This window comes from Gigantopelta aegis, chromosome 3 (assembly GCF_016097555.1).
Source record: "Gigantopelta aegis isolate Gae_Host chromosome 3, Gae_host_genome, whole genome shotgun sequence".
NCBI lineage: Eukaryota > Metazoa > Mollusca > Gastropoda > Neomphalida > Peltospiridae > Gigantopelta > Gigantopelta aegis.
The window spans coordinates 1,548,938-1,566,462 of NC_054701.1; the positions used below are offsets into that span (position 1 = coordinate 1,548,938).

The 17,525-nt window shown below is 39.0% G+C and overlaps 1 protein-coding gene across 5 annotated transcripts in view; it reads right to left on the reverse strand.

Annotated features, from left to right (window-relative positions):
• The window catches only part of LOC121367353, a 93,734-nt gene that overhangs the window by 6,900 nt on the left and 69,309 nt on the right, over positions 1–17,525 (reverse strand). For all 5 annotated transcript variants that reach the window (XM_041491474.1, XM_041491472.1, XM_041491471.1 and 2 more), the window contains 3 exons: positions 10,191–10,329; positions 8,833–8,916; positions 5,887–5,986 (listed from right to left, as the gene is read on the reverse strand). In XM_041491474.1, coding sequence (XP_041347408.1) covers positions 5,887–5,986; positions 8,833–8,916; positions 10,191–10,329 — 323 coding nt within the window. The remainder of the gene's footprint in view (positions 1–5,886; positions 5,987–8,832; positions 8,917–10,190; positions 10,330–17,525) is intronic.

A 17,525-nucleotide genomic window follows, 5' to 3' on the forward strand; every position in this document is an offset into this window, starting at 1 on the left:
TAATTACACAAATAAACCCATGTCATGTAAACCCGACACCGTATAAATACACAAACAAAACCATGTTGGGTAAACTGAATAGCCGATATTTACATTCCAGATATTTGATATCAACTGATACTACTTACATTCTAAATATTTCATATTAACTGATAATACCTCAATTCTACAAATTTCATATTAGCTGATACTACTTACATTCCAGTTATTTGATATCAACTGATACTACCTTAATTCCAAATATTTCATATTAACTGATACTACTTACATTCTACAAATTTCATATTAGCTGATACTACATACATTCCAGTTATTTGATATCAACTGATACTACCTTAATTCCAAATATTTCATATTAACTGATACTACTTACATTCTACAAATTTCATATTAGCTGATACTACTTTCATTGCAGATATTTCAACTTAACTGATACGACTTACATTCCAGATATTTCAAATTAACTGATACAACTTACATTCCAGATATTTCATATTAACTGATACAACTTACATCATATTAACTGATACAACTTACATTCCAGATATTTCATATTAACTGATACAACTTACATTCCAGATATTTCATATTAACTGATACTACTTAGATTCCACTCGACTGAAAACATATTTTATTACATATAATATATACCTGAATATTAATTAAGCATCACTCTGATTCTGGGAAGTAATTTATATTTCACAACCAACTCAAAGTATTTAATTGACCCATTCCATTTAAATTGCTATTTTTTGTAGAGAGGGTGCGTGGCACAGGATCACAAAAAAGTAAAGACATAATTTCATCCAAATTTAATGTGTAATTTATCAAGGAAAATAAAATGTGTCTATTTGGGTGAAAATGTAGATACATGAACTATGGGGCTGGCGCTAGGTTGAAATGATATACTGAAGTGTCCTCTGGATGCCATGCTCGAACAAGGTCCGTATTTTAGTATCTGGAGTAACCCCCGCCGACACGGATGACCGCTTCCATATGTCTTCGAATGCCCTCGACCAGACATTAGATCTGACGTTGTGGGATCGCCCGTCATTTCTGGTGCAATGCTGCTGCCAAATCTGCCAAATTTTGGACTGGGGATGTCTCTGACGTACTCGCCGACCAGGAATGTCCCACAAGTGCTCGATCGGATTGGGGTCAGGGCTTCTTGCTGGCCTAGGGATGGTAGTGATTGCATTTCGCCGAAGGAAATCCACTACTACATGCGTCCGATGGGGTCTAGCATTGTCGACCATAAACACTGGCCTCGTGGCCAAAGCATGGTTGTTAAAGTGAGGGACGACAACGGCTTCCAGAATGTCCCTTTGATAGATTGCCTTGAACAGTGACCATATCCAACTTACAAGCATGAGAAACGCATCTCCACACCATCACAGAGCCACCGCCAAATGGAATGGTTTTCTGGATGTTGTTGGCGGCATAGGCGGCATCTGGTTGCCTCAAGACACACGTTCTTCCATCTGTCACGTGGACAAGAAAGCGACTCTTCCTACAGGACGCAAGATTCCATCTGTTGCATGCCTGACACCATGCCAAACGTGCTGCTTTGTGTGCTGGTGTCAGAAGAGGACGTTTGATATGCCTCCTGGCTCGGTATCCAGCAGTCTTCAGCCGATTCCTTGAGGTCATCGTAGACATCGTAGTAATTGCTCAACATCAAGGGCCAACGTCGAACAAGTCTTAACAACGCCTTGTCTTCTCTTGGAAATATTTTGCGATGTTGTCCTGGACGGTTCCTGTCCTTAACATCGTTGGTTTGATGGTGTTTTCGACTAATTACAGTACGATTCCAACCCAATTGACGCCCAATTTCCCTGAATGATAATCCCGCATTATTCATTCCAACAATCTGCCACCTAGTGGCAATGGAAACTTTTCAGCGAACCAACAGACGCATTTTTAGCACAATGAAACCTCTTTTCACAAAACCAGTGTAAAACAAAATGGGACAAAAACCTGGTTTTCCCACCTGTGAGAGTAACTTGCTGGACGTACTATTTGTGCGGGTTCTTGACTGCCGATGACAGCGAAACGACGGTATGGAGCGTGGGAAGGGACATAATTTTTACAGTATTAATATTGCCTGGCTACCACCCATAATAATAATTTGGTGACAATATAAATTTAATTAATTTCCAGGTATATATATATATATATATATATATATATATATATATATATATATATGTATATATATGTATATATGTATATATGTGATATCTTTCAGATCACATACTTTAAGAATTTGATAACTTTGCAAACTACAGTCCATCCCACAGGGAACGCCTTTTTTCATAGTATGGAATTTACTACTAGTTATTTATTTCCCAGCCGACTGATCTGTTACTTGCACGCAAACAGTATTTTTGTGTTATTTCCAAAACATTTTTACTTTTCTTCTTACATCAAACCAAACTGAAATTATGTACTTTGTTTGTTTTTTTTTGTTTTTTTTACAGAATGATGAGACGGACTATAGATGTAAATTAATTGAGGTCACGGCACTAGGTTCACATTTAAGCAAACGTACTAGGGTGACACTCCATAATTGACGTATGCATTTATAGTCATCAAACAAAAACATTTCAATAGAACTTTTACACTGAAAGCTGCCCAGCGTTCGGAAAATAAATAACGTTAAGCAATAGTTTATTTTGATGTAAGAGCATCCAAAATGCCGTCATTCGAGTTTGACGTTATTTCCATTCAAAAAGACACCACCTCACATATTCTTACGTCATTTGAGTATCTAGTAATAATTAAATTTCTGTTACATTCATTACAATGTAACGTCATTCCACTGGTCCAGCCGTAGCAACAAGAGTTTGTTAATTTCTGTTACATTCATTACAATGTAACGTCATTCCACTGGTCCAGCCGTAGCAACAAGAGTTTGTTAATTTCTGTTACATTCATTACAATGTAACGTCATTCCACTGGTCCAGCCTTAGCAACAAGAGTTTGTTAATTTCTGTTACATTGGTCCAGCCGTAGCAACAAGAGTTTGTTAATTTCTGTTACATTCATTACAATGTAACGTCATTCCACTGGTCCAGCCGTAGCAATGGGAGTTTGTTCATTTTTCGATGAACGTAACAATTACGTCGTCAGGATAAAATATAATTCAAAATAAAGTATGACGTTTTAGTGATATTATTAGCCTGTATGATTCAAATTTAATTATAAGTATCGTCTGTTATTTCTTTTACGTTCATTTGGGTATGGACACAAAAAATCATCCGCAAACTTATGTGAGAACAGCTTTGCCGATTCACACAGTTTGCAGATGGTGTTTTTTTTGGTTGGTTTTTTGTTGTTGTTCATACCCCGATGAACGTTGGCGTTGGGCTCCGGTAATGTTTTCAGACGAGTCCAGATTCACACTATGATCGACGACATGTCTAGCGACGTCCCAATAAACACTACGCCAACGTCAAACGTTCATCCTAATGACCGATTTGGAGGAGGGTCCGTTGTGGTGTGGGGTGGAATCACCAAGATTGCCAGAACCCAGCTACTACCGTGACAACATCCTTGCACCGATCATTGTGCCCTTCACACGTCAAGGTGGATGCCATTTTGTTTTTCAGGACAACGCCCGTGCTTACCGGAGTTTACTGGTCACTGCGTATTTACAGCAACAGAACATTACCACACAACCGTGACCAGCCCTAAGCCCAGACCTTTCCCCATTGCGCACATGTCGGACATCATCGGACGACGTCTCCGAGAACGTCAACGTCAGCCAACCAACGTAGCTGAATTAGGTGCCGCTTTCCAAAAAGAATGGGACAGGATCCCCCAAAATGTTATTGGACGTTTAATCAGGAGCATGCCATGTCGGATATGTGCATACTTGGCGAACCGCGGGAGTTTTACCCGTTACTAGTACAAATATTGAAAACATCAAATTGACAAGCACCACCCATGTTGCCTATCTGTGTCTCCTCCGGACCTACATCACTATCCTGGCTAGAATCTTTAATGCCAATCCCTTGTCACATGAGTGCTTGTGTTTTACCATTAATTATTATTGCAATAAAAATTAATACATCTGTTATATTGTGTTATATTTGACTATACCCATCTTATTTTGAACATTATATATATACACACAAAAGGATTGGGCACAAGTTATACAACTTACGAGGCCCTGTCCTAATTACAAACATTTTAAAATAAATGTTTAATAAATGACAACACAGGCCAATCAATAAAAACATTCCACTTATTTTGGTATTAACTGATACTAGTAACTTTCCTAATATTTGGTATTAACAGATACTAGCAACTTTCCTAATATTTGGTATTAACAGATACTACTAACTTTATTGATATTTGGTCTTAACAGATACTACTAACTTTATTGATATTTGGTCTTAACAGATACTACTTACGTTCGTGATATTTGGTATTAACAGATACTACTTACTTGCATGATATTTGGTATTAACAGATACTACTTACTTGCATGATATTTGGTATTAACAGATACTACTTACTTGCATGATATTTGGTATTAACAGATACTACTAACTTTATTGATATTTGGTATTAACAGATACTACTTACGTTCGTGATATTTGGTATTAACAGATACTACTTACTTGCATGATATTTGGTATTAACAGATACTACTTACTTGCATGATATTTGGTATTAACAGATACTAGTAACTTTATTGATATTTGGTATTAAAGAGACATTCCCGAGTTTCTGCATTGTAAGATGTTTCCGACTAATAAAATATTTCTACGATTAAACTTACATATTAAATATATTTTCTTGTTTAGAATATCAATGTCTGTATATTCAATATGATATTTGGTATTAACAGATACTAGTGACTTTCGTGATAATTGGTATTAACAAATACTACTTACTTTCGTGATATTTGGTATTAACAGACACTACTTACTTTCGTGATATTTGGTATTAACAGACACTACTTACTTTCCTGATATTTGGTATTAACAGATACTACTTACTTGCATGATATTTAGTATTAACAGATACTACTTACTTGCATGATATTTGGTATTAACAGATACTAGTGACTTTCGTGATAATTGGTATTAACAAATACTAGTAACTTTCCTGATATTTGGTATTAACAGATACTACATACTTTCGTGATATTTGGTATTAACAGACACTACTTACTTTCGTGATATTTGGTATTAACAGACACTACTTACTTTCCTGATATTTGGTATTAACAGATACTACTTACTTTCCTGATATTTGGTATTAACAGATACTACTTACTTTCCTGATATTTGGTATTAACAGATACTACTTACTTGCATGATATTTGGTATTAACAGATACTACTTACTTGCATGATATTTGGTATTAACAGATACTACTTACTTGCATGATATTTGGTATTAACAGATACTAGTAACTTTATTGATATTTGGTATTAAAGAGACATTCCCGAGTTTGCTGCATTGTAAGATGTTTCCGACTAATAAAATATTTCTACGATTAAACTTAGATATTAAATATATTTTCTTGTTTAGAATATCAATGTCTGTATATTCAATATGTTTCTGGTCGTCTTAATATTTGTAAGAAGCCCAAACTGGATTTTGTCTTCACATAATTTCGTACGTACGCAAAAAATATTTTTTAGGAAATAAAATGAAAATTAACCTAGTACAAATATTAGAACGATCAGAAACACGTTTAATATACAGCCACTAATATTCTAAACAAGAAAATATATTTAATATGTAAGTTTAATCGTAGAAAGTTTTTATTAGTTGACAACATCTTAAAACATTGCAGCAAACTCAGGAATGTCCTTTTAACAGATACTACTTACTTGCGTGATATTTGTTATTAACAGATACTACTTACTTTCGAGATCTCTCATGTCCATCGGCAGCGTGAAGCGACTCGACTGTTGCGACAAAGCCAATCTGCAGTCTATCCAGGTGCCGGGCCGCGGAACCTGGGTCTGGAAGAAAGACACACTGAACAGTATTTATTTATATCGATTACACCTATACACATATATAACTGTGTATAGGTAGGTCGGCCTCGGTCTCTCTCTCTCTCTCTCTCTCTCTCTCTCTCTCTCTCTCTCTCTCTCTCTCTCTCTCTCTCTCTCTCTCTCTCACACATCCCTCTTGTCTGTCTGTCTCTCTCACACACCTCTTCTCTCTATCTGTCTGTCTCTCTCATCCCTCTTCCCTGTCTGTCTGTTTGTCTGTCTGTCTGTCTCTCCCCTCCCCCATCTCTAACAGATACACTTCGATGTGAGACCCAGAGCTGTCAAACACTGACTGCTTTCCTTGGAGTAGACCTCATCCCCCATCTCTAACAGATACACTTCGATGTGAGAGACCCAGAGCTGTCAAACACTGACTGCTTACCTTGGAGTAGACCTCATCCCCCATCTCTAACAGATACACTTCGATGTGAGACCCAGAGCTGTCAAACACTGACTGCTTACCTTGGAGTAGACTTCATCCCCCATCTCTAACAGATACACTTCGATGTGAGAGACCCAGAGCTGTCAAACACTGACTGCTTACCTTGGAGTAGACCTCATCCCCCATCTCTAACAGATACACTTCGATGTGAGACCCAGAGCTGTCAAACACTGACTGCTTACCTTGGAGTAGACCTCATCCCCCATCTCTAACAGATACACTTCGATGTGAGACCCAGAGCTGTCAAACACTGACTGCTTACCTTGGAGTAGACCTCATCCCCCATCTCTAACAGATACACTTCGATGTGAGACCCAGAGCTGTCAAACACTGACTGCTTACCTTGGAGTAGACCTCATCCCCCATCTCTAACAGATACACTTCGATGTGAGACCCAGAGCTGTCAAACACTGACTGCTTACCTTGGAGTAGACCTCATCCCCCATCTCTAACAGATACACTTCGATGTGAGACCCAGAGCTGTCAAACACTGACTGCTTACCTTGGAGTAGACCTCATCCCCCATCTCTAACAGATACACTTCGATGTGAGAGACCCAGAGCTGTCAAACACTGACTGCTTACCTTGGAGTAGACCTCATCCCCCATCTCTAACAGATACACTTCGATGTGAGAGACCCAGAGCTGTCAAACACTGACTGCTTACCTTGGAGTAGACCTCATCCCCCATCTCTAACAGATACACTTCGATGTGAGAGACCCAGAGCTGTCAAACACTGACTGCTTACCTTGGAGTAGACCTCATCCCCCATCTCTAACAGATACACTTCGATGTGAGAGACCCAGAGCTGTCAAACACTGACTGCTTACCTTGGAGTAGACCTCATCCCCCATCTCTAACAGATAAACTTCGATGTGAGACCCAGAGCTGTCAAACACTGACGGCTTACCTTGGAGTAGACCTAGACCGACTCATCCCCGATATCTAACAGATACACTTCGATGTGAGACCCAGAGCTGTCAAACACTGACTGCTTACCTTGGAGTAGACCTCATCCCCCATCTCTAACAGATAAACTTCGATGTGAGACCCAGAGCTGTCAAACACTGACTGCTTACCTTGGAGTAGACCTCATCCCCCATCTCTAACAGATACACTTCGATGTGAGAGACCCAGAGCTGTCAAACACTGACTGCTTACCTTGGAGTAGACCTCATCCCCCATCTCTAACATATAAACTTCGATGTGAGACCCAGAGCTGTCAAACACTGACTGCTTACCTTGGAGTAGACCTCATCCCCCATCTCTTAACAGATACACTTCGATGTGAGACTCAGAGCTGTCAAACACTGACTGCTTACCTTGGAGTAGACCTCATACCCCATCTCTAACAGATACACTTCGATGTGAGACCCAGAGCTGTCAAACACTGACTGCTTACCTTGGAGTAGACCTCATCCCCCATCTCTAACAGATACACTTCGATGTGAGAGACCCAGAGCTGTCAAACACTGACTGCTTACCTTGGAGTAGACCTCATCCCCCATCTCTAACAGATACACTTCGATGTGAGACCCAGAGCTGTCAAACACTGACTGCTTACCTTGGAGTAGACCTCATCCCCCATCTCTAACAGATACACTTCGATGTGAGACCCAGAGCTGTCAAACACTGACTGCTTACCTTGGAGTAGACCTCATCCCCCATCTCTAACAGATACACTTCGATGTGAGACCCAGAGCTGTCAAACACTGACTGCTTACCTTGGAGTAGACCTCATCCCCCATCTCTAACAGATACACTTCGATGTGAGACCCAGAGCTGTCAAACACTGACTGCTTACCTTGGAGTAGACCTCATCCCCCATCTCTAACAGATACACTTCGATGTGAGACCCAGAGCTGTCAAACACTGACTGCTTACCTTGGAGTAGACCTCATCCCCCATCTCTAACAGATACACTTCGATGTGAGAGACCCAGAGCTGTCAAACACTGACTGCTTACCTTGGAGTAGACCTCATCCCCCATCTCTAACAGATACACTTCGATGTGAGACCCAGAGCTGTCAAACACTGACTGCTTACCTTGGAGTAGACCTCATCCCCCATCTCTAACAGATACACTTCGATGTGAGACCCAGAGCTGTCAAACACTGACTGCTTACCTTGGAGTAGACCTCATCCCCCATCTCTAACAGATACACTTCGATGTGAGAGACCCAGAGCTGTCAAACACTGACTGCTTACCTTGGAGTAGACCTCATCCCCCATCTCTAACAGATACACTACGATGTGAGACCCAGAGCTGTCAAACACTCACTGCTTACCTTGGAGTAGACCTCATCCCCCATCTCTAACTGATACTCTTCGATGTCAGACCCAGAGCTGTCAAACACTGACTGCTTACCTTGGAGTATACCTGGACCGGTTCATCCCCCATCTCTAACAGATACACTTCGATATCAGACCCAGAGTTGTCAACCTTAGCGTTCTGAAATTACAGGTAAACTCTCGTCTAGTAAACGAAACCCGAGCTATTAACATAACATAACTTTGAGAATGGTAAAATGAGAGAAACCCATTATGAGTTATGGAAAAAGAAATCGAGGTAACCCATTTCCTTTTGCGTAACCCGTTATGCCTATGTACAATTTTAATGATATCTAAATTTAATGCACGAACGAAAAATAAATTCTGAAAAATTAAATCTACGTGAGGTAGCGCGAACGAAACTATCGTTCTCGTAATTTTCACAAGCCGTAAAACTTTGAAAGAAAGAAAGAAATGTTTTATTTAACGACGCACTCAACACATTTTATTTACGGTTTTATGGCGTCAGACATGGGTAAGGACCACACAGATATTGAGAGAAGAAACCCGCTGTCGCCACTTCATGGGCTACTCTTTTCGATTAGCAGCAAGGGATCTTTTATATGCACCATCCCACAGACAGGGTAGTACATACCACGGCCTTTGATATACCAGTCGTGGTGCCCTGGCTGGAACGATAAATAGCCCAATGGGCCCACTGACAGGGATCGATCCCACACTGCTGTAAAACTTTGAAGTCCGAGAACTTTGCTGAAACCTTGAATTTTAGCAAAGTACGGACACAGCTCCTGTATTTATACTACTAAAATCTACACCCATGGCTTTAGAAAAGTTCTCCGACTTATTTGTAGCAAGACAAACAACATAAATTTACCTCTTCATAAAAAAAATATATCTGTGTTTAAAAAAATTATCGACCGATTTATCTAGCGATATCCTTTCTTTTTTATTTTCTGAAAAAGAAAATCAACAAATTCTAAACACGTTTTTCTCAAATACTACTACAGTAATCCTTATTTCGATACTGGGTGCGATTTGTAAATTAAGATATTACTGTGGTATAATAAGTTTACAGAGGTCTACGTCTCGATATAGAGAACAGTGAGTTTACAGAGGTCTACATCTCGATATAGAGAACGGTGTGAGTTTACAGAGGTCTTCGTCTCGATACAGAGAACGGTGTGAGTTTACAGAGGTCTACGTCTCGATATAGAGAACGGTGTGAGTTTACAGAGGTCTACGTCTCGATATAGAGAACAGTGTGAGTTTACAGAGGTCTTCGTCTCGATATAGAGAACAGTGTGTTTACAGAGGTCTGCGTCTCGATATAGAGAACAGTGTGAGTCTACAGAGGTCTGCGTCTCGATATAGAGAACAGTGTGAGTTTACAGAGGTCTACGTCTCGATATAGAGAACAGTGTGAGTTTCACTTACGTGCAGTCCATTTACTCGCATTCCACATTCATATGGAAAAAACGAGTTAGCCTTCCCATGGGCTTTATCTGTCACATCTTTTCCTGTGTCACTGGGAACACTCGGTAATCCGGGAACAAGTGAACTGACTGATAGATTACTGCAAGAAAAAAAAGAGAAAACAATCGCATTTCAAACTATGAATGAATGAATGAATGAATGAATGTTTAATGACACCCCAACACAAAAGATATAGACCCCTATCGGCTATTGGGTGTGAAACAAAGGTTTCAAACTTTAAAGTAAACATATAGGATAACTGGATGCTGTCTTAAGATATCGGCTTTATCCTGTGAGTGTTAGTATGGCGAATGCCACGAGGCTTTGACTGAAAATATAGAAATTGATCTAAGGTCGACGAGTCACTTTTTGGACCCTTGTTTTGGCTTCGTACACAACAAATAAAACGTATCCAACGGTAATTTTTTTAATGATACATTAGACAAAAGGTACTTTTTGTTTCTTTCATCTTTTAAAACTTTCAAATTAATATTTTGACAAATATGAAAAATAAAAAATACCAACCTGTAAACAGCGTTGTCTGCTTGTTATAGAAATTTGACAGGGGTCAAGGTTAGTAGACCAGTTTTTATTTTAATGTGGCGAAGCATTGTAATAATATAGCTAGTTTTGAATTTGAATGACGCCAGTATTCCAATGACGTCACTTTGCATCTCCTTACAATAACCATAAACAGGGTACATGACGTTTCCTTTTTAAGAATGTTGGAAAAATTCCAATGCAAAATTGCTATTGTATTATTATTTTATTTTATTAAAAAAAAAATTGAACATTACTAATGCACCTGAATGTGTTTGAAGAAAATCTTGTGATTAAAAAATTGTACCTTTTACGAAATATGGATTTCAAGTGAAATTACTGTAAGATATGCTATATTTATTGTGTACGAAGCCAAAACAAGGGTGCGAAAAGTGACTGTCGTCCATGTTATTCGTCGTATTTTGGCTATGTATTGGTATTTATGGTAAAATATCGTTTCAAGTCAAGGAAAAGACCTCTCTTGCCCTATGAACAATTTTCAAACTCATTAATATTATAACAGTATCGTAAATTGTGAATTATTATTATTATTATTATTATTATTATTATTTTGTTTGTTTTTACTTTATTTTATTGCTATAAATTTTGGAAATGCTGTAATAACTTGCGATTTCACACGATGGACGAAAAATATTTCAGGACCTCGTCGACAAAGCTCATAAATAATTTAGCAATATAGTTTTGTTTTAAGAAAAAACCGCTCAAACTGTCATTTGTATTTTAAACAGATCGTAAAATCGTTAACTGCAAAACAAAAATTGTTTTAAATTAAAATCTGACCCTAGACTAATATACAATAGTTTGTAGTCCGCAGTGGTGACGCCGATCAGAAGTGAAATGTAAACCTAGACCTCGGTTACCCTTGACATCCACTTGGACGTTTCTCCCACTTAGCTCAGAGGCGTCGCTCTTTAATTAATAACACTGTGTCAAGTGGAAAATATCTCACTGTACGCTAAAGTCGTATCCAAAAACGGGGAGAAAGTTTTTGGCGCAGGTATGTGAATTGATTTTCTGGTAAACACGTCAGTCATATAAACTGAGGGCTGTCCCTTCAGTGACATACGGGGTGGTGGTCGTGGAGGGGTGGGTGACGTTCTTCTACAGCAGGCCTACTTATCGTTGATAGAATAACACGAAACATTTAGTGTTTATTTATATTTTAAAGAAACAAAGATATTTCAACTCAGTAGACGTTTAAACAAACATCGAAGCGCACCTTACAATCGCTCCGTTTGATCTTTTTAACAGAGCTGATATTCTGAAGTAAACACGTTTTGAAAAAAACACCTGTCAGATCTCAGATAAAACTCATGAACTAACGTTAAAATACCAGTATAAACGTTAAATACTGAATATACAAATGTAAAGTTGTTTGTAATATCACAACACAGCATACTCTTTAAATTTGAATTGTCTCCTGCATACCGTGTTTCTTCAGAATACTAATAAGCTGACTTCAACCTGCATTCATTCGGCTCACAGTGTTCTCCAAAGTTCCATGAAAAATAGTCTTTGGTGTAAAACTATTAATTTTAATCTTTACTTTATTAATTTCAAAATCAAACTATGGGTTTCGGTGAAGGAAAAACGACAGCTGAAGCACCCTTTCAATGAGTTCAGCTTTTCAGCGAGTTTATTTCCACGAACCAATCGTTGGACGTGTGAGCCGGTAACAGTAGGCCTACTTAAAAAAGGAACTCTTTAAATAAGACCCTGTCACGAAGACTTCTTATTCTGCTAATATTCCTTGACCCAATCACTGGCCACTTCATTGTGCATGTAATAATAACCGGGTTATAGATGCGCAAGACGATATAGCCAACAGTGTTTTTTTCTTTTTTTTTCTTTTATGAATTATATAAATAAATAAATACATTTTGAAGAAAGAAAAGGTAATCGTAAACTGATGGCGAGTGTGTTCTGTATTGTGATTGGTTAATTACATTCTTTTTCCGGGATCAAATGAAAATAACACCCGGAAAGCTAATGACGTCATGAGATAGTAACGTCATTAGCCATTGGAACAGGATAAGTTAATGGTTCAAGGCCAACGGTCTAATAGTCAGATTGTAACCAGGTATTGTTTTTAAAAAAATAACCAAATATACAGTTAGTTCCGTATAGAAATGATTCAATTTACAATGGACATAACCATATGGAGTTAGATTAGCGGGTGTTATTGTCTATTTTATGTCCGCAAATGTTTCATTTTTAACCTCAGGCTAACGCCTTCGGTAAAAAAAATCACATTTGCGGGATAAAATACACAATAACACCTGCAAATCTAAAAACTCCATATGGTTATCTCCTAAATAAAAAAAATAAAAATAAAAGAAGAAGAAAAAGAAGAAACATTCCTGTACCATGTGAATGAATGCTACAGATATATATAGCAAACTTGTCTTTTTACCTTAGAACAATTGGCTGACGTCACAATAGACTAAAAACGTAAGTTCCGACAATAAAACTTCGTGTGTGTTTGTGATTTTAGGTGTTGATAACTGATATTTGTTGTTAATGCATTTATTCAGATGACGTTATTGTTTTCGTGATAACAGAATGTGATCTTTCAACATTTTAATGAGAAAACACTTCAAAACATTCTTATATATCCAAGGCAACAACAAATTATTTTCTTGGTAACAATAGAAATGTGACGATTTTAACATGTAATTGTTCAATTTTTGTACAGGTATTGTTGACTTACAAGATCTAAGAAATGTATATCTTTCATTGCTGTTCACATCTCTTATTCTCTCACATGGGCGTCAATCCGGCTTTAAAAGTGTGTGTGTGGAGGTGGGGGGGACGTGTTAGTGTGTGTGTGTGTGTGTGTGAGAGAGAGAGAGAGAGAGAGAGAGAGAGAGAGAGAGAGAGAGAGAGAGAGAGAGAGAGAGAGAGAGAGAGAGAGAGAGAGAGAGAGAGGGGAATGTCAATGAAAATCATAAAGCTACACGTTAGTTGGTTAAATTTCTTTTTTTTTCTTTCTTTTTTTGTTGCTGTTGTTGTTTTTGTTGGTGGTGTTGTTGTTGCTTTTGCTAAACGAAAAAAGGGGGGGGGGGGGGCGACACTTATATAGATTGTCCCCCGGCGTTGAAAAGTGAGGGGGACGCGTCCCCCCTGTCCCCCACCGATCGACGCCCATGTTCTCTCATGTAAAGTTATATAATATGTGAATTTTAAAATTATTACAAAATACTGTTTGACATCATCAAGTATTTTGATGTATTATAATATAAGTTTGCTCACATAAGAAACAGGGATGGATACATGATGTTTAAGGGATGGAGTGCAACGCTTAACAAAGTCTCTTCCAGTGGAGATGCAACGTTTAGAAAGAACATTATTCAAAAGTAGACGAACATGTATTATCGATAGAGCAATCTTCAAACGAAATAGCAATAAATGCAGTGTATTCATCTGATAAAATACTTCCATACTTCGTATTTCAAGGGCGGGGAGGGACGGGGTGTGACTGTATCAAGGCCATTGTAATAGATACAACAGCTTTAATACTCTTCCAAAGGCGTCTGAAGATGCCAACACTTGGACGTGGGTAGGAACAGATCAGAACAGAACAGAACTCTATTTACACTCAGATCACCATACGGCGATACATGGAGGTGATTTACAAACATTTTGTGCAGCTGCAGTAAAGCAAGAATAGTACAATAAACTGGCAGCTATATATTAATATGCCTTAGAACTGGAGCATGCATAATCTTCAGAGATGGGGGGGGGGGGGGGCTGTCCAGTACTCTCCTCTGCCTTCTCACACCCCCACACCATCACAACCCCGCTTCCGACGCTTACATCATTTTTAATATACAGGGGATATCGACCGGTTTCCGAAAAAACCCTGTGATTAGCTAGGTGACTGTGAAGGCACATTTACACATGCAAGAAGGTTTTCCATGCAAATGTGTGTGTACCTGTTCCATTTTAACCAAACTAGAAAGACTCCAATACTTCAGAGACATAAATTAAAATAAGTATAAATAGTGCGCACAAGGACGTGAACCCGGTACCTTGCACGCGACATTTGCAACACGGCGTTATTAAAAGCAGTATCGAGGTATCTTGTTATTGAAAGGTGATCCGCATATTTTGATTTCGTGTTCACTTTAATTACCAACATAAGTGACGGACATTGTCGATGTGTCGCGTATTGGTTTTCGGCGAGCTCTGAACGAGAGTTGGGTTATGAATGAACACGTCACGACTTTATTTAACACACTTCACAGATTCACGAACAGAACTTGCTCGTTGACCGATTGTAAAGTCAAGCAAGGAAATGCAGTGGCGTAGGTAGGATTTTGTATTGGGGGGGGGGGGGGGGCACCTATGTAGTGGGATATGACACAGGACCCCCCCCCCCCCCCCCCCGGGCTACACCACTAAGAAAATGTCGTGGACTTATTTAAAGCTGCCGTCCCTGGAATATTTTTAAAATTTCAAACATACAAACATAGAATTCTAACGTATATCAACAAAGTCAATAGTAGCGTACAAAAGACATACATGCCAACAATTTAGCACAACAGAATACACGGTCACGATAGAGTGGAGCAGTTTGTTATAAAGAGATTTTCAGTACACACTGATGAACCTCTGGAGCACAAACCTTCGAATACAGACCAGGTAGACCACGAGCAGTTTGTTATAATGAGATTTTCAGTACACACTTGGTGAAACTCTGGAGCACAAACCTTCGAATACAGACCAGGTAAACCACCAGCAGTTTGTTATAATGAGATTTTCAGTACACACTTGGTGAAACTCTGGAGCACAAACCTTCGAATACAGACCAGGTAGACCACGAGCAGTTTGTTATAATGAGATTTTCAGTACACACTTGGTGAAACTCTGGAGCACAAACCTTCGAATACAGACCAGGTAGACAACGAGCAGTTTGTTATGAGATTTTCAGTACACACTTGGTGAAACTGTGGAGCACAAACCTTCGAATACAGACCAGGTAGACCACAAGCAGTTTGTTATAATGAGATTTTCAGTACACACTTGGTGAAACTGTGGAGCACAAACCTTCGAATACAGACCAGGTAGACCACGAGCAGTTTGTTATAATGAGATTACCAGTACACATTTGGTGAAACTCTGGAGCACAAACCTTCGAATACAGACCAGGTAGACCACCAGCAGTTTGTTATAATGAGATTTTCAGTACACACTTGGTGAAACTGTGGAGCACAAACCTTCGAATACAGACCAGGTAGACAACGAGCAATTTGTTATAATGAGATTTTCAGTACACACTTGGTGAAACTGTGGAGCACAAACCTTCGAATACAGACCAGGTAGACCACGAGCAGTTTGTTATAATGAGATTACCAGTACACATTTGGTGAAACTCTGGAGCACAAACCTTCGAATACAGACCAGGTAGACCACCAGCAGTTTGTTATAATGAGATTTTCAGTACACACTTGGTGAAACTCTGGAGCACAAATCTTCGAATACAGACCAGGTAGACAACGAGCAGTTTGTTATGAGATTTTCAGTACACACTTGGTGAAACTCTGGAGCACAAACCTTCGAATACAGACCAGGTAGACAACGAGCAGTTTGTTATAATGAGATTTTCAGTACACACTTGGTGAAACTGTGGAGCACAAACCTTCGAATACAGACCAGGTAAACCACAAGCAGTTTGTTATAATGAGATTACCAGTACACATTTGGTGAAACTCTGGAGCACAAACCTTCGAATACAGACCAGGTAGACCACAAGCAGTTTGTTATAATGAGATTTTCAGTACACACTTGGTGAAACTGTGGAGCACAAACCTTCGAATACAGACCAGGTAGACCACGAGCAGTTTGTTATAATGAGATTACCAGTACACATTTGGTGAAACTCTGGAGCACAAACCTTCGAATACAGACCAGGTAGACCACCAGCAGTTTGTTATAATGAGATTTTCAGTACACACTTGGTGAAACTGTGGAGCACAAACCTTCGAATACAGACCAGGTAGACAACGAGCAATTTGTTATAATGAGATTTTCAGTACACACTTGGTGAAACTGTGGAGCACAAACCTTCGAATACAGACCAGGTAGACCACGAGCAGTTTGTTATAATGAGATTACCAGTACACACTTGGTGAAACTCTGGAGCACAAACCTTCGAATACAGACCAGGTAAACCACCAGCAGTTTGTTATAATGAGATTTTCAGTACACACTTGGTGAAACTCTGGAGCACAAACCTTCGAATACAGACCAGGTAGACCACCAGCAGTTTGTTATAATGAGATTTTCAGTACACACTTGGTGAAACTCTGGAGCACAAACCTTCGAATACAGACCAGGTAGACAACGAGCAGTTTGTTATGAGATTTTCAGTACACACTTGGTGAAACTCTGGAGCACAAACCTTCGAATACAGACCATGTAGAAACTCTTACCGAGTGAGACTATTCCATCCCGTTCCAATAGAGGGACTTTATGTTGTAGGCGACTTCTGTCGGTCTTCAAATAATGACAGGAATATCGCGTCCTTAGATACTAACCATTACCGAGGTCCAGGTGAAACACGGTGGATTTCCCTTGAGAATAATTACAGCACATATTTCAATTAATAATGAGATGGACAGACGTCTTAATTACCATTCGACACTATCTGTCGGCGCTATCTTGTATAACATGATGGATTGCATGTTGTTAATTCTGAGTATGTGTGGTTGGTACACTTCCCATGACAAAACA